Source organism: Rhinoraja longicauda, chromosome 1 (assembly GCF_053455715.1).
Source record: "Rhinoraja longicauda isolate Sanriku21f chromosome 1, sRhiLon1.1, whole genome shotgun sequence".
In the NCBI taxonomy this organism is placed as follows: Eukaryota; Metazoa; Chordata; class Chondrichthyes; order Rajiformes; family Arhynchobatidae; genus Rhinoraja; species Rhinoraja longicauda.
This window is the reverse complement of record NC_135953.1, coordinates 87,493,730-87,512,189: the sequence shown is the minus strand read 5'-3', so window position 1 is coordinate 87,512,189 and position 18,460 is coordinate 87,493,730. Positions and strand designations below refer to the sequence as shown.

The following is an 18,460-nucleotide window of genomic DNA, read 5'->3' as shown; positions in this document are numbered from 1 at the left end:
TAAACCCTGGTTTTCAAATCTGGTCTGGTGGAATTTTCTGCACTATTAACGCTCCTGCATCTAAGTCCAGTGTCTAGAACCGTAAGGGGTGAGTGGGTCGAACCACTCACGGGGAACCAGTGTGCGCGGCCTGGTCAAGGGATCAGAGCAAGGCACGGGGACCTTAGGTCAGGCGAAAGCTCGGCGCAGAAACCCCTTACAATCCTCTGTCCTCCAGTATATCTGGGAGATTGTTTGTGTCTTCCTTAGTGAAGACAGATCCGAAGTACCTGATCAACTCTTCTGCAATTTCCTTGTTACCCATAATAATTTGACCCGTGTCTGCCTTCAAGGGACCCACATTTGACTTTGCTACTCTTTTTCACATCTCTCATGTGAAAGTTTTTCCTTATCTCAGTCCTTAATGGCCTACCCTTTATTCTTAAACTGTGACCCCTGGTTCTGGACTCCCCCAAGATCAGGAAAAAATTTCCTGCATCTTGCCTGTCCAATCCCTTAAGAATTTTATATGTTTCCATAAGTTCCCCTCTCATCCTTCTAAATTCCAGTGAATATAAGCCCAGTCGATCCATTCTTTCATCTTATGTCAGTCCCGCCATCCCGGGAATTAACTGGTGAACCTACGCTGCACTCCCTCAATAGCAAGAATGTCCCTCCTCAAATTAGGAGACCAAAACTGCACACAATATTTCAGGTGTGGTCTCACCCAGGCCCTGTACAACTGCAGTCGGACCTCCTTACACCTATACGCAAATCCTCTCGCAATGAAGGCCAACATGCCATTTGCTTTCTTCACTGCTTGCTGTACCTGCACGCTTACGTTCAGTGACTGATGTACAAGGACACCCAGGTCTTGTTGCACCTCCCCTTTTCCTAATCTGACACCATTCAGATAATAATCTGCCTTCTTGTTCTTGCCATCAAAGTGGATAACCTCACATTTATCCATAAAATACTGCATCTGCCCACTCACCCAACCTGTTCAAGTCACCCTGCAGCCTCATAGCATCCTCCTCGCAGCTCACACTGCCACCCAGCTTTGTGTCATCTGCAAACTTGGAGATGTTACATTTAATTCTTTCATCTAAATCGTTAATATATATTGTAAATAGCTGCGGTCCCAGCACTGAGCCTTGCAGCACCCCACAAGTCACTGCCTGCCGTTCTGAAAAGGACCCGTTAATTCCTACTCTTTGCTTCCTGTCTGCCAACCAGTTCTCTATTCATGTCAATACCCGACCCCCCAATACCATGTGCTCTAATTTTGCACATTAATCTCTTGTGTGGTACCTTGTCAAAGGCTTTTTGAAAGTCCAGATGCACCACATCCACTGGCTCTCCCTTATCCATTCTACTTGTTACATCCTCAAAAAATTCCAGAATATTAGTTAAGCATGATTGCCCCTTCATAAATCCGTGCTGACTTTGACTGATCCTGTCACTGCTTTCCTAATGCTCTGCTATTAAACCTTTAATAATTGACTCAAGCATCTTCCCCATTACCGATGTCCGGCTAACTGTTTTATAATTCCCTGTTTTCTCTCTCCCTCCTTTCTTAAAAAGTGGAGTTACATTAGCTATCCTCCAGTCCACATGAACCGATCCAGAGTATATAGAACATTGAAAAATAATCACCAATGCATCTACGATTTCTAGGGCCACCTCCTTGAGTACTCTGGGATGCAGACCATCAGGCCCTGGGGATTTATCAGCCTTCAGTCCTAACAGTTTACCAAACATCATTTCCTGACTAATGTGGATTCCCTTCAGTTCCTCCCTCCCACAAGATCATAGGTCCCCTAGTATTTCTGGGAGATTGTTTTGTGTCTTCCTCAGTGAAGACAGGACCAAACTACTTGTTTAACTGGTCAGCCATTTCCTTGTTTCCCATTATAAACTCACCTGTTTCTGACTGTAAGGGACCTACATTTGGCTTCACTAATCTTTTCCTCTTCACGTATCTATAGAAGCTTTTACAGTCCGTTTTTATATTTCCCGCAAGCTTTCTTTCATGCTCTATTTTCCCCCTCTTAATTAACCCCTTTGTCCTCCTCTGTTGAATTCTAAATTTCTCACAGTCCTCCAGTTTGCTGTTTCCTCTGGTCAATTTATCCGTCACTTCTTTGGATTTAAGGTATTTATGCCTCTTCCTTGGATTTAATATATATTGTAATTAACTGGGGTCCCAGCACTGAGCCTTGTGGGACTCCACCAGTCACTGCCTGCCATTCTGAAAACATAGAAACATAGAAAATAGGTGCAGGAGTAGGTCATTCGGCCCTTCGAGCCTGCACCGCCATTCAATATGATCATGGCTGATCATAGGACCCATTTATTCCTACTCTGCTTTCTGATGGCCAACCAGTTCCGTATCCATGTCAATACCCTACCCCCAATACCATGTGCTCTAATATATCCTTGGAATAAGGTCCATCCCTGGATGCCATGGGGCTACTGAGACAAGCTGCGGGACCGATTCTGAAACGACTCTTTCCTCTATCAAATTGACTGCTTGCATTTTAAACTGCTGCATATATTTAAAAAATAATGTTTGTGGCATTGCAAATAATATGGTGCAAGAGAGCCAATTACTTTTTGGGAAAAAAATGTTCTTTTATGTTCAATGCATCACATTGGTTGGAAGCAGCGTGATTGCAATGAATTTTTATTTATTAAGCAGAAGTACTTGATGTGAGAATAGTTCATCCCTTGGAGCCCATAACATTGATTTTATCTATTGACTGCAATGAAGTGCTGAAGGCTTGATGCTTTGAACGAAGATGATAAGCAGAATTATAGCTAGACGATTAGTTGGCCTGATCTGTAACTATTTACATTGCTTGTTGATAAAAAAACACATCACAATGATGGATATCACATTGAAACGCAGTATTACTTCCCGAGTGGGAGACTCTTTAATGGTGATCAGCAAGTGATTGCATTCATTTTTGCATTTTAAATAGAAAATGACCCCAGCTGTTGCACTGAGGTAAGAAGGACCTAAATAAGTAATGAAGCAGGTGGAGAATATTCCTTCAAACTCCTGCTGCTTCAGCTCCTGTCAGACTCATTGAATGCCTGAAGAGCTCTTCAAGTGATGCTCCTTCTGTCGATGTGTTAAAGGTAATGGGTATTGATACATTTTCACGCATAGATCCTAGGAGACAGATTAGGCTGCTGTTTGTTAAACCTGTGGACAGGGGTCAGGATTGCAGCTAGTGTCTCAACCTGAAACATCACCCATTCCTTCTCTCCAGAGATACTGTCTGTACCGATGAGTTACTCCAGCATTTTGTGTCTGTCTTTGGTTTAAACCAGCATCTGCAGTTCCTTCCTACACACCTTGAAGTCATTATTGTGTCTGTTGTCACAGCATTGTTTAATAGCATCAGCGGGGCAGTGATAAGCTAACCCCTGGTATCTCAATCAAGCCTACAGCTCGAGTATGATGGATATTGGTCACTGATGCTGAGCAGTGTAGTACCTGGAGAGAAATCAACGCTCAGTGGCAGTGAATCTGGGCAGATTGTTCCCAGATTCTACGTTACAAGCGGCAATGTTCTCTTGTGTAGGAAGGAACTGCAGATGCTGGTTTACACCGAAGATAGACGCAAAAAGCTGGAGTAACCCAGCGGGTCAAGCAGCATCTCTGGGGAAAAGGAATAGGTGATGTTTCGGGACAAAACCCTTCTGCAGACTGAGTGTCAGGGGAGAGGAATCCGAGAGATATGAAACGGTACATAGAACAAATAAATGAAAGGTGTACAAAAAGACAGATCAAAGCCAGCAATGATGATCAAGGGGGAGCCCACAATAGTCCATTGTTGGCTGTGGGGAAGGAGATAATGAGTGAATACAAACAGTGAAACTCAGCAGGACGACAGTGAAAGTAGTATGGAGACTAGGGTAGGGGAGGGGAGGGACGGAGAGAGAGGAGATGCAAGGGTTACTTGATGTTAGAGAAATTAATATTCATACCACTGGGTTGTCAGCTGCCCACGCAATGTTTTCTTTCTAAATATGAGCATTCCTGAATTCCATATCTCATTCGCATGTGGAAGTCAGATATGTGCTGCAGTTCAGCTACCTGTGCCCCTGAACTTCTACCCCTGAGATGGACTTCAGGGATGGAGCTCAGTCACGCTGAGCTGAGGAGCCAGATCCATTTTACCCCCAGCCCTTCAGCTGTACGCCGGGCATGGCTGGTGCATGGGGTGAAGGAAAGCTATGGAATGCATTGGATTGCCTGCATTTGTCTGCCAAAGATTGTTAGCCACTCTCCTTTGCATGCAGTATTACAACTTAAAATGTGCTTGTTCAGGAAATCAGACAGCTTAATGTTCATACTAAGAAGTTCAGGATCACAGATTTACTTTTGGATCCAAATTATTTAAAAACATTCCATACTGCAGTTTCTAAACTTCTAAATGGATTATACCCAAAGGAAACAAAATAGGTTGTCTATGATAAAAAGATATACAATTGTGAACCATTTGTCATCAACATACAAAATCAACCATGTCCTATTCTGCTCACAGTGACAATAAGGCAATGGCGAGAAAATTGAATTGTCTAATGTTTAATAAAAAAATGAAAATCAGATTCTCTTTTTGGTGCTATGTATTTGGAAGTAACCTCAAACAATAAGTAAAGAGAATATCTACTACTGTTGCCTTCTGTGCTGACATTTGTTTCTTGGTTACTCAGCATTTCAAAGATTATTGTGCTCCATCAATACCTTTTCTCTTTGCACATTGTAACAATAAACTAATACCCGGTCATGTGTGCATGGTGCTTTCTGAAAGATGTTCGAGTCTTATTTCAATTACAGTGCAACTGCTAGTTTCAAATTTTACTTGACTCTGCTATCAGGATGGTAGCATTATAGTTAATTCTATAGCGCAAACCATTAAAACATTTTCCACCACGTTAAATTAATTAACATACATAGTAGCAATTATAAGATAATGTAATCATTGTAAGAGGATATGAGTTTCAGAGTAAAGAGGTCCTTCTGCAGTTGTACAGGGCCCTGGTGAGACCACATCTGGAGTATTGTGTACAGTTTTGGTCTCCCAATTTGAGGAATGATGTTCTTGCTATTGAGGCAGTGCAGCATAGGTTCACGAGGTTAATCCCCGGGATGGCGGGACTACCATATGAGGAAAGATTGGAAAGACTGGGCTTGTATTCACTGGAATTTAGAAGGATGAGAGGGGATCTTATAGAAATGTATAAAATTATAAAAAAGACTGGACAAGCTAGATGCAGGAAAAATGGTCCCAATGTTGGGGGAGTCCAGAACCAGGGGCCATAGTCTAAGAATAAAGGGGAGGCCATTTAAAACTGAGATGAGAAAAATCTTTTTCACCCAGAGAATTGTGAATTTGTGGAATTCTCTGCCACAGAGGGCAATAGAGGCCAATTGACTGGATGAATTTAAGTTAGATAGAGCGAAATCAAGGGATATGGGGAGAAGGCAGGCACAGGTTACTGACTGTGGATGATCAGCCATGATCACAATGAATGGCAGTGCTGCCTCGAAGGGCCAAATGGCCTCCTCCTGCCCATATTTTCTATGTTTCTATGTAAGAGAGGTATAAATTTTGTAATAAGTTATAGTGAAATATTAAGGCAATTTATTTCTAACCTCTGGCCAGATTTTTCAGTTAGCCATTTGAGAACTTGACCTCCTTTTCCACTATCTTTTGCATTGGATATGAATATGGCATCAATCTCCAATGGTAGAACTAATAGTGGGATTTCACTGCAAAGAGAATGTAGCTAGAAACTACTGTTCAAATGTTTTATATATTCCATTATTGTAATTATTCTACTCAATTTAACTCTTTAACAATACAATCAGCTTTGTGTTTGCTTCCAGAAATACTTCACAGTGTTTCTTACATTGATAGATCAAAATTGGCAATGAAATTTATAATTAAATTAAAGAAGTGAAATTATTTTTCAGTGAGCTTCCAAAATATCTTCCTTGATTTAATTGTAAGCTCACCTCTTGTGCAAGTCCATTTCCCGTAACCAAGGGGACAGCCCTTCAACTATCCTAGGATTACGGTCTAGCATTCCCTTTCGTTAATCTTTCATCCTTGTTTTGTTAAGGGGGGATCTTATCTGACAAATCTGTTGGAGTTTTGTAAGGAGGGAACAAGCAGGATAGAGATTCAGTGGATGTTGTTTACTTGGATTTTCAGAAGACCTATGATAAGGTGCCACGCATAAGGTTGCTAAACAACATAGGAGCCTGCGGTATTAGAGGCAAGGTACTGGCATGGGTAGAAGCTTGGCAGACTGGCAGAAGGCAAAGAGTGGAAATGAAGGAGCCTTTTTCCGTTTGGCTGCCAGCGATTATGGTTTCTGCAAAGATGTTGGGTCCACTACTTTTCATGTTATATGTTAACAGTCTGGATGAGGGAATTGATGGGTTTGTTGCCAGGATTGCAGATGATATGAAGATAGGTGGAGGGGCAGGTAGTATTGAGGAAGCAAGGAGACTGCAGAAGTACTTGGACAGGTTAGGAGAGTGGGAAAAGAAGTGGCAGATGGACTACAGTATAGCAAAGTGTACGGTCATGCCATAGAAGGTAGAAGGAATAAAGGCATAGACTACATTCTATATGGGGAGAGGATTCAGAAATTTATATCTTGTCAGGAGTTTGTACGTTCTCCCTGTGACCGCATGGGTTTTATCTGGGTGCTCCGGTTTCCTCCCTCACTCCAAAGACATACAAATTTGTAGGTTCATTGGCTTCTGTAAATTGTCCCTGTTGTGCAGGATGGTGCTGGTGCTCTGCTCCTGGACTCTCTGGAGTCTAGAAGGATGAGGGGAGATCTCATTTAATACCGGATAATGAAAGGCCTAGATAGAGTGGACATGGAAAGGATGTTTACAGTAATGGTAGTCTAGAACCAAAGGGCACAGTCTCAGAATAAAAGGGCGTACCTTCAAAATGGAAATGAAGAGGAATTCCTTAAGCCAGAGGATGGTGAATCTGTGGAATCCATTGCTACAGATGACTGTGGAAGCCAAGACATTGGTATTTTTAAGGTGGAGATTGATAGGTTCTTGATTAGGAAGGGTATCAAAGGTTATGAGGAGATGACTGGAGAAAGGAGTTGAGAGAGAAAAATAGATCAGCATTGATTGAATGGCAGAGTAGACTTGATGGGTTGAATGGCCTAATTCTGCTCCTATGTCTCATCACCTTATCCTCTAAGATGATCCATAAAACTTCATTTTAATTAAGTTTTGGGTCTTGCCCAAATCTCTATCTGTGGCTCGGTGTCACACTTTCTCTCACAACCTTCCTGCAAATCACCTTAGGACACCCTATTTAACAATTTTAACTGTTGTTAACTATTTAACTATTTTAACAATCTACCAAAGGGCAATTGTTGTTATTACCAAAGAAGAATTAACACATTCTCTGGCCAACCATTCTAAATGTTCGAAGGCCGCTGCTGGAAACTAGAAAGCTGCTTTCCCTAGTTTTAACAATGGACTACAGATGCATTTCACTGCGTAGAGTTTCAGTTGAGGCTCATTTGGAAGTTCTTCCACCTTTGAGAAGGAAAGGTTTTGGTCTCGTTTCTCAGACAATAACAGAAATCTGGACTGTCATTCCAGTGAGCTGTTGAATGTCATACACTGGAGGTGCTTTTTGAAAGAATTGTCAAATCAAGGCCTTATTTACCTACTTATTTTTAAAAAACAGCATTACAACTATTCCTCAATTTATGTTCCAGAAAAATGTTTTGTTCAGCAAATTTTGTAAATCAAAAAGCCTGGGCAACATATAGATTGGTATTGTAATTACAGTGCACTTCAATCATTAGAAGTAAGGCACTGTTCATTTTAGTTCCATAAGTCTAGGACATGAACCCAAGGAGTCAATGGCATGAAAGCAATAATTTGTAAATCAAGAAATTAGTGTATATCAAAGAATAGAAGTTGTCACCAATGCACTGATCAGATTTTACTGCCCCATCATAATCACTGAAACAGAATGTTATTTATTATCCAAGTGCTGCTTTAGGGAGAATACTGTGTGCAGATTGGCCGTTGCATTTGGAAAATCACAATATTCAGAATGTTATAGAAATAGAACATGGCTGGTGCATGGGGTGCAGATTTGTGGTAATGCCTCTTCTAGTTCCAATCCTTGCCCTTTCATTAGCACACACCTGAAGACTGCGATGCTCATTTGAAATTTCTTCATCTTACCATTTCTCACTATTAAAACCCCAGAATCTTCCTTTCCTAAATGCGATTTAAATCAGATCGTTTCAATTCCCTTTTCTCTCCATGACTTCATTCTGTGAAACATTTTGGAACATTTTGTTATATGAAAGATGTGCAAACTATTGTTGTTATGCTGTGATTTTCTTTTTCCAGCAACATGTATTCAAATGTAGAATTAGTCTGAAGAAGGGTCTCGACTGAGACTGAGACTGATTCATGATCACATTGAATGGCGGTGCTTGCTCGAAGGGTCGAATGGCCTCCTCCTGCACCTATTGTCTATTGTCTATTGACCCAAAACGTCACCCATTCCTTCTATCCAGAGATGCTGCCTGTCCCGCTGAGTTACTCCAGCATTTTGTGTCTATTCTCAGTGTAAACCAGCATCTGCAATTCCTTCCTACACATTAGAGGCTCTGTTGTTTGTTTGCAGAGGCAGAAGAAGTTGCAATTTATTCATTAAACCTACAACCTCATTTGTTTTTCATTCCAATCTTACGAAAATGCCCAGCATCATTCTTGTTGATGTGATCCATCTAGGCAGAATGGAAAGGCTTCAAAATGCTTCATGCCCAGAAAGGCGAGTTAATATACACTGCATGGCGAGCCAGCACGTGCTTTTTGCTCTGAAATTAAAAGCAGCGTACAGTTGCAAAATTCTAAGCCACACAAGACCCAAGGTCTCATGTGCAATAGAAACGGCACGACAATATTAATTGCTCTCTGTCCTTGCAAAGTGAGCAGAGTGAAACAGTGGAGCATGGTAGTGGGGATGTGCATGGCAAAGAGGCCTGAACCTGGAATATGAGGGACCGGCCCTTCAGCCTTGCAGTCACAAAATCGGGAGTGATTGGCTGCCGATGGAGGAACCTAAAGGAGTAGCGAAGGAGGACATCGTTGGCATTGCCAGTAGGCAATACAAAGGAACAAAGGAACTGCAGATGCTTGTTTATACCACAGGCACTAAATTCTGGAATAACCCAGCGGGTCAGGCAGCAGCTCTGTAGAAAATGGATAGGTGACATTTTGGGGTGGGACCTTTCTTCAGTGTGATTGCAGTGCGGGGGGGGGGGGGGGGGGGAGAGAGGGGGGGCGCGAAACTTGAAGCATGAAAACGATACAGGACAAATCAGGCCCGGCAACAGATGACCTCAGGCAAGGAGGTTCCCTGATAGGCCGATTGCCGGTGGTATGATCCCATTAAGGTGACATCGTTGCGAACTGTGAAACCTGTTCACGGACGATTGGTAGAGGAAGAAGGGTCTGGGGTGGGGGGAGAAGAGGGAGGGAAGGAGGAGGGAGGTGTATGTAGAAGTTACCTGAAATTCGAGAATTCAACGTTCATACCACTGTAAGCACCCAAACGAAATATGGGATGCTGTTCCTCCAATTTGCGTATGACGTCACTCTGGAATGAGTTCAATGGGACAGTGGGGCAGGAACAGGATGTTCTGTCTGTGGCTTTTGGGGAGCAGGTAGAAGCAGACAGTGCTGGTCTGTGAAATTTCCAACTAATTTCCCTCTACTAACACTCTCCTCCACCGAGTGGAATTTGTCCTCACCTTCAACAACTTCTCTTTTGACTCCTCTCACTTTATCCAAGTTTAAGGTGTAGCCATGTGCACTAGTATGGGCCCCAGCTATGCCTGCCTTTTTGTTGGTTACATCAAACAGCCCTTGTTCCAGGTATATACTGGTCGTATCCCCCAACTCTTTCTCCACTACATCGGGGCTGCACCGGAGCGGCCTCCTGCACATGTGCAGAGCTCATGGACAGAGCCTCCAACCTTATCATCCCCCGGCCCTGCACTGTCCACTTCTACCTCCTCCCCCACAAATAGAAACAAAGAAAAATAGGTGTAGGAGTAGGCCATTCGGCCCTTCGAGCCAGCACCCCCATTCAATATGATCATGGCTGATCATCTAAAATCAGTACCCCGTTCCTGCTTTTCCCCCATATCCCTTGATTCCATTAGCCCTGGGAGACCCATCGTCTCTGCTACTCCTGGCCCACTGAACCCATCTCCACATACTCTGATTCTACCCTATCCCCCCTTTCCCAATCCCTTCCCATTCTACTTCTCAGACACCTCACACACCCTTCAAATCTTTAATAACTTTCAGTTTCTAGGTCTCCGCGCACTCCTCTTTACCATTGACATCCAGTCCCTCTACACCCCCATCCCCTAGCAGGAAGGTCCAACAATCGGCCAATCGGAGAACCTTCATGCCTGAGGTCATCTGTTGCTGGACTGATTTGTTTTGATTTTTTTTCTCTCGGTTCCAGTTTCTCCCTCCCACCCCCCACTACAACCAGCCTGGAAAGGGTCCGATCCGAAACATCACCGATCCATTTTCTCTCTAAATGCGGCCTGACCCACTGAGCCACTCCAGCATTTTGTGTCTATTGACGGCATCGCCAGCTGAGCCCTGCAACACCATCCAACCCAGTGCCACCGCCAGGACAATGATGCTTTTAAGGCCAAGATGAGACTCTATAAGTTTACGAACTTGGAACTTGAATGCCACAAGCTGACATCAGAAACCTGGTGGGTCTTTGTGTATATTCTCAGTTAAGTTTACTGTTCTCACACTACAAACGTTGCACTTTTGTACTTATTTATGACTGTTTATATGGTCATAGAGTCATAGATTCATGGAGTCATAGAGTGATACAGTGTGGAAACAGGCCCTTCGGCCCAAATTGCCCACACTGGCCAACATGTCCCAGCCACACTGGCCAACATGTCCCAGCGCTTTATGGAATAGAGACCCAGCCTACTCAACCTCTCCCTATAGCTCACACCATCTAGTCCTGGCAACATCCTCTTAAATCTTCTCTAAACCCTTTTAAGCTTGACAATACTTTCCCTATAACATGGTGCCCAAAACTGAACACAATATTCTAAATGCGGTCTCACCAACGTCTTATACAACTGCAACATGACCTCCCAACTTCTATACTCAATACTCTGACTGATGAAGGCCAATGTGCCAAAAGCCTTTTTGACCACCCAATCTACCTGCGACTCAACCTTCAAGGAACCATGCACCTGCACTCCTAGATCCCTCTGATCTACAACACTACCCAGAGGCCTACCATTTACTGTGTCCTACCCTTGTTAGACGTCCCAAAATGCAACAACTCGCACTTCTCTGTATTAAATTCCATCAACCATTCCTCAGCCCATCTGGCCAATCGATCCAGATCATATCATATCATATATATCATATATATACAGCCGGAAACAGGCCTTTTCGGCCCACCAAGTCCGTGCCGCCCAGCGATCCCCGCACATTAACCCTATCCTACACCCACTAGGGACAATTTTTTACATTTACCCAGCCAATTAACCTACATACCTGATCCTGCTGCAATCGTTCACAACCATCTTCACTATCTACAAAACCACTCACTTTTGTATCATCAGCAAAGCTGCTCCCTGTATGTTCTCATCCAAATCATCGATGTAGATGACAAACAGTAATGGGCCTAGCACTGAACCCTGAGGCACACCACTAGTCACAGGTCTCCAGTCCAAGAGCAATCTTCCACCATCACCCTCTGCTTCCTTCCATGGATCCAATTTGTTATCCATTCAGCTATCTCTCCTTGGATCCCATGTGATCTAACCTTCCAGAGCATCCGACCATGCGGAACCATGTCGAATGCCTTATTGAAATCCAGGTATACAACATCTACAGGTCTGCTCTCATCGACCTTTTTGGTCACGTCTTCAAAAAACTATCAGAATCGTGAGACATGACCTCCCACATACAAAACCATGCCGATTATACCTAATCAGCCCTTGCCCATCTAAATGCCTATATAACCTATCCCTCAGAATACTCTCTAGTAACTTTCCAACTATAGATGTTAAGCTCGCCAACATATAATTCCCAACATTTTGCCTGCAGCCCTTCTTGAAAAGAGGCACAACATTTGCCACCCTTCAATCTTCCGGCACCTCTCCTGTATTTAAGGATGACTCATAAATTTCAACCAGGGTTCTCACAATTTCCTCTCTGTTTTCCCACAATGTCCTCGGATATATCTGATCAGGTCCTGGAGATTTGTCTACCTCCATACAGGATCGTACCTTCAGTACTTCTTCAATGGTAACACTGACTGCTCTCAAAACACTTCCATTGACTACCCCAAGTTCCTCCATCCTACTGTCTTCCTCCTCTGTAAATACAGAGGAGAAATACTCATTAAGGACTTTGCCCATCTCCTGTGGCTCCACACAGAGGTGACCGCTTTGATTCCTAAGAGGTCTCACTCTCTCTCTAGTTACCCTTTTCCCCCTTACGATTTTATAAAATCTTTTGGGATTGTCCTTTATGCTACCCACCAGGGCTATCCCCTGGCCCCTTTTTGCCCTTCTGATCTCCTTTTACAGTTTACTCCTTAGTTCCCAAAACTCCTCCAGGGATGCACTTGTTCCCAGCTGCCTATACCTGTCCCATGCATCCTTTTTGTTTTTGACCAATGCCTCAATTTCCCTCGTCAGTCAAGCTTCCTTTCATTTGCCTACATTGCCCTTGACTCTAACAAGGACGTACGCATCCTGAGCTTTTGTCAGCACACTTTTAAAAACATCCCACTTGGCCGATGTTCCTTTCCCCTCAAATAACCTGCTCCAGTCAACATGAGCGAGACCTTCTCTCATACCCTCAAAGTCGGCCTTACCCCAGTTGAGCATTTTAACACGTGGACTCTCCCGGCGCCATCCATAGCTATCTTAAACCTAAGTGAACTGTGGTCACTAGTCCCAAAAGGCTCTTCCACAAATACTTCATTAATCAATAGAAACCTGAGCCCAAGGGAGATCTGCAGTGAGCGGTAGGTTATTTACTTACAAGCTACCTGCCTACAATCCCTCTCCAGCTGTAGTTGAATACAAGTAGCAGATGCTCGTTTTTTTCCATAAAATTGTGTTGGGCAGCACACTTTAACGCTGCACTGCAGATCAGATTTCTAGTGCTGCACTGCAAAACCTACAGTAAGTCAGGCATATTATTTCCTAAGGACGGGTCTAGAAATTCTCAGATTTGGCATTGATTTCTCAACAAAATATGTCAAAATAAGAATTATTTTCCTGAAGAGGAACACAAATATGACAATTTCTGGTTCAAATCATCATGCAGGACATTCAACTGGGCATTTCAGGTCACAATTCACCCTTGAATGCCTGAAATGTGCTTCACATCGGTCATGCAAGGGATTAAATAATTCCTCGTACCAAGCTCTTTTTGGAGCACTGAAGGGGAGACCAAGTTGTCCGAGGAATTACTATTTTTAGCACAGTGCCAGGACAATTGGGCCTTCACAATACTACAATGAATTGTAACGTGTAGGTTCTCTCAGGCAAGTTGGTTCTTGATGCCGCCCCAAACATCATCAGCCCCCTCCACTCTACCTTCCCAAACCTCTCGCACCATGCACTCGGCTGTGATCACAACAATGGTCACTTGTCTGTCCACGCAGGACATTCATCTCATCTCCACTGTCCCTTCCCCCATTTAACAGATTACAAGTTCTCCTTACCTACTCTCCACCACCCCCCACCACCACCCAACCTCCATCTCCCCAGAACATTTCTCATCACCAGCCTTAGACCTTGGGCACTATCTAAATTTGCAGCTGTTGGTCTAAGACAGAAATGTTCTTTGATCTGCCACTGTTATATCCATCCAGAACACCAATTAGGATGCATTAGAATTCCAATGCTAGGAGTTTTCTAGAGCATAATGCTCAGTTTTTGCTCCAAAACAGAAAGCAGCTTGCCCCTTGAGAAATACAAGAACAATAGTTGGAGGTTTAGTGCTGTCAGGTATATATTTCCAGATCGCCAGGCAATTTCTAATTACTGTGCTGGAGAAGGTTTTCTTCAAATGTGGGGCTATCTTTATGTCCTTCCCTCCTCCCAGGAGAAAGGAAAATAAGGAGCATGCATTGAGTTGCTCATGTTGAAATAACAGCTACCTTATTTTACAACAAGGGCATGAGGCTGTGCAACACAAATGATACTAAACATCATTGATTTACATTGACTGAATAAATTAAATTATTCTTTATTATGTGGGCATCTGATATTTTGACTGCTGTTTGGGGATTCTGCTGTGATCAGGCAGAAAGTAAAGGCAGTAGGTAAGGTAATAGGAGAAAGCAGGTAAAGTAAGCAGCTTGGAGATAAGGAAGGGAGGCCAAAGGGTAAAAACGTGTGGCTGAAAAGTATTACACAAAAATGAGCCAGATACGTGTGCTGGAATTAGCAGCAGTGCAGAGGAATACTGGCATGTGAATCAGCTTTAATCAACAATAAAACATTCCCTAAGACATATCTAAACAAATCTTTTCTTTTCACTGATAAAACTCTGAGCTGGTAAAGCATATTTACATTATCCTCATTTTAAGAATGCTGGGCATAATTTTCAAAATGTTCACATCGGCTACTGGCTAATTCTGTTTAGTTGTGGTATGTGCTGGTCAGCGAGTGATGCTGATGAAATAGTCAAGACCAAACCGCGAGTGGAAGAGGTTGAGATACAAAAGAAAATGGTGTTTGCTTTTAAGCGACATTCTGCATAAAATTCTTATTACTGAATTTGATTTAGTTGCCCTTTATAGAGACTGAAAATTAATGTATCTCAAGTGCTTAGAGTCATGGTCATAAATCATACAGCACAGAAACAGACCCTTCAGACCAACTTGTCCCATTAGCCTGATTTTGGCCCTTATCCCTCTAAACCGTTCCTCGCCATATACCTGTCTATTAAATGGTGTTATTGTACCTGCCTTAACTACCTCCTCTGGCAGCTTATTCCATATCCCCACCACCCTCTGAGTAAAAATGTCACCCCTCAGGTTCCTACTAAATCTTTCCTCTCTCGCCTTAAACCCATGTCATCTGGTTCTTGATTTCCCTACTTTGGGTAATGGAAACTGCGCATTCACCATATCGATGGGCATTCTTCACTAACAAAGGATCCCGACCCGAAACGTCTCCTCTCCATGATCTCCAGGGATGCTGCCTGACCCGCTGAGTTACTCCAGTACTTTGTGTCCTTTTTTTAATTCCATGTGCCTTCTTGGCCACTTTTCCTACCACTTCTGCTATCTTGAGGGATCTGACCATAGATTCCAAGATGCTTCACTTCTTCAACACTTCTTGGTATCTCATCATTTATTGTGTTTCCCATCCCCCAAAGCATTACCTCTTCACTCTTTACTTGCCGGGTTCCCTTCTGTTACATAATAATATAATCATATTGAAGTGGAAGCATGCTGCAACCTAATAACATTTTATGACGTGTCCTTCTTCTGAGACGTTAGTGATTCTTTACTCCATGGCTCACTTCCATTAAAACTGTAACTAGCCATGGTCAAGGCAAAATATCCAGTCATTTCCATCTAACAGATCCACCATCATCTCTGTACAGGTATTAGAAATCCACCATGAAGCCAATACCAAGTTAGGAATCTATCTCCTTTCAGTTAGTTTCATCACTGAAAGTAATCAATATTACATTCTCATAAACAATGATAAAACAGAAATGAAACAATTATGTCTTAGTGAGTCTACAAGCCACTTTGAATCACACTTGATATGAGAGACGTAAATGAAATGGAAAAATGATTCAACAAATACTGTACCTTGTTTACCTGTAAGAAACACACACCTGACAAAACGCAATCTTCACATCCAGGATAGGTTTACTGCAGTGGTACAAGTAATGTCGGCTCATAAATACCTGCAGGGAAAATGAAAATGCCAATGTAGTTTTTAATCCATTTTATGATGAATGCATCCTCACTGAATTAAACAAGTCACTTAAGGTTAGAATGGCGTGATAAATTAGATGTTGGTGTACACAATATTGACACTTGCAATATTTGTACCTGGACAGTAAATTACTCCTCATTCTCGATCCTTTTCAATTATTAAAATTGCAGTCAGTTCTACTTAAGTCAAGGCCTAGTGAGCGAACAGTGTCCTTAATTGGAAAGATATTGAAAAATCCTGAAGTTTCAATTTGCGCCGACTACATCCATTCTACAAATCTGTGTCATGCAATTTCTTTTGCTCAGCCATCAATTTTGAACAAGCTTTCCAACTTAATGGAAACCAGCCAGCAATATCTGTTTATTAAGCCCTATTTAGAAAGAAGATACTTCATCATTTTGAAATATTTGCCTTCTAAATAGATGCAGAGAGACAAGGATATGTCTGATGAAAAGCCATCAACCTGAAATGTTCACCGTGCACTCTCACTGCAATTGTAGCCTGAGCTGGTGAGTACCCAAGGTATGTTCTGTTTTAATATCAGAATAATCAGCAGCAATACTATTTTTCTTTTGTAATAACCTTCCAATAAAAACGTTATTTGCTAACCTGCAGGTTGAAATTGCACCATACATTCTAGACTACAAAAACACAGGAAGAATGAAGTAGATATATCTTTCAATTATATATTCAGAGTGAATATTTGACAGCCTGATAGCGGAATAGATTAAGTCAAAATGTGTTATAATTCATATCAGATTGCTTTGATTTGTATTTTTCTTGGTGTGTTAGACTCAGGATTTTATCCCTGATGATTGTGCACTGTATTTTTTAGCAGAAATATCTTGCTAATAAGACTTCTTGAAGATATGTTTGGTTTGGCATGTTAATAGTGATTTTAAGTGATTAAAAGTAATTTTAACAAGGGGGATATTGTGTTGGAAGGATTCTGAGGAAGGGACTCGAATTCAAACATCACCCATTCCTTCCATCTAGAGATGCTGTCTCTCCCACTGAGTTACTCCAGCGTTTTGTGTCTATCTTCGAGGAGGATATTGTTTAAATTTGTAATGGTTTCATATTGTGTCCAATGATCTCAGGTGTCTGTTCTTGCATGCCATCTTGGAGCTGATCGCCATCTTGGAGCTGATCGCCATCTTGGAGCTGATTCTCCTCTTCCTGTTCACAATGCCCACCTATTACGAGCGACAGGAAATCTGAGCACGTATTCAGTTTATCAATTTGCCGCCCAGACACCACAGAGTCTGCATTCTGCCACAGGATGGGCAGAGCAGCAATTCGTTATCAACAGAAGATATTAGATGCCAGTCAGAAAATCAGAGAAAAACACAATTAAATCGTTCTGATAAAACAATCAAGCTTTTCAATTTCATCCTAAACGACACCAATTGAAGTACATTGAAAAATATTGTTTAAAATTCATTAGACGTCAAATCCCTAAAGTGGCAAGGGAGCATAAATCTGCAACTGCAGTGAAAATCTGGTATCACCTCTGTCAAGGCTAATGCAGGTGACAGATCAAAGGATGGCACTGTCACAACCTTTCCTAACACTGTTCCAGCAGCCTTGGTCTAAACAAACACAAATCATCTCTGCGTGGCTCACCGGGAACTCCAGGCCTAGGTCATAGCATAACCTCTTCAACTGAAGTTTGCAAATTTATTGCTCGATGGCACACCAGATAATTTTTGAAGATTTATGATAAAGCCATTATAAAATAAAATGGAATGTGGATGTATTGCAGGGCAACTGAACAAAAATATTATATGGTCTGTGATTAAATCTTTAGCTAAGCTTTGTTTAAAACGATCCATCCAGTTTTGACCTCCTAATATAAAAAATTAGTTTAGGCCTCCTAATATAAAAGGATTATTAATAGGTCATCAGATTGAACCATGAGTCTAAGGTCTCAAGTTACCATAATGGCCAAAACAGATTCATACTGCACATACGTGTAGATTTTGAGAAGATTTTACCAAAGGCTTTAAATTATGTGCAGTCTGTGCAGTTGACTTAGAATGGGTTGGGGAGAACTGGTAAAATAATTTCCAATTAAAGTAGATTATATATCATGAGCTATTTCATTTCACAGCGAATGGTGAATCTATGAAATAAGTTACTGCCTTGTGTTTGCACAAAGTTGCTCCGTGCGTTCAAAAAAATACTGTTAATATTTGTGATTAGCTGATTTTAATTAAAATGTACATATGGTACTGAATGAAGCATATCCCAGGCATTGTATACATTATCAGGCTTCAGAAATGAATCTCCTTGCTTCAGTCTTCTAAAATCAATTCAAAATCTAGTGTGTCACGACCGAAGGTTGAGGTGAACTGATTGGATTTTGTTGCGTTGATCCTTGCCTGCACTGCTGTGACACCATCATGGC

At 42.1% G+C, this 18,460-nt stretch overlaps 1 protein-coding gene across 7 annotated transcripts in view; it reads right to left on the bottom strand.

The window, feature by feature from the left end:
* mapk10 (mitogen-activated protein kinase 10) overlaps nucleotides 1-18,460 on the bottom strand; it is a 187,533-nt gene that overhangs the window by 93,064 nt on the left and 76,009 nt on the right. For 5 of the 7 annotated variants that reach the window (XM_078401921.1, XM_078401923.1, XM_078401926.1 and 2 more), the window contains exon 2: nucleotides 15,947-16,018. In XM_078401921.1, the coding sequence (XP_078258047.1) occupies nucleotides 15,947-16,018 (72 nt within the window). Of the gene's footprint in view, nucleotides 1-15,920; nucleotides 16,019-18,460 lie in introns of all 7 variants that reach the window. The other 2 variants (XM_078401952.1, XM_078401943.1) reach the window with 2 other exon arrangements.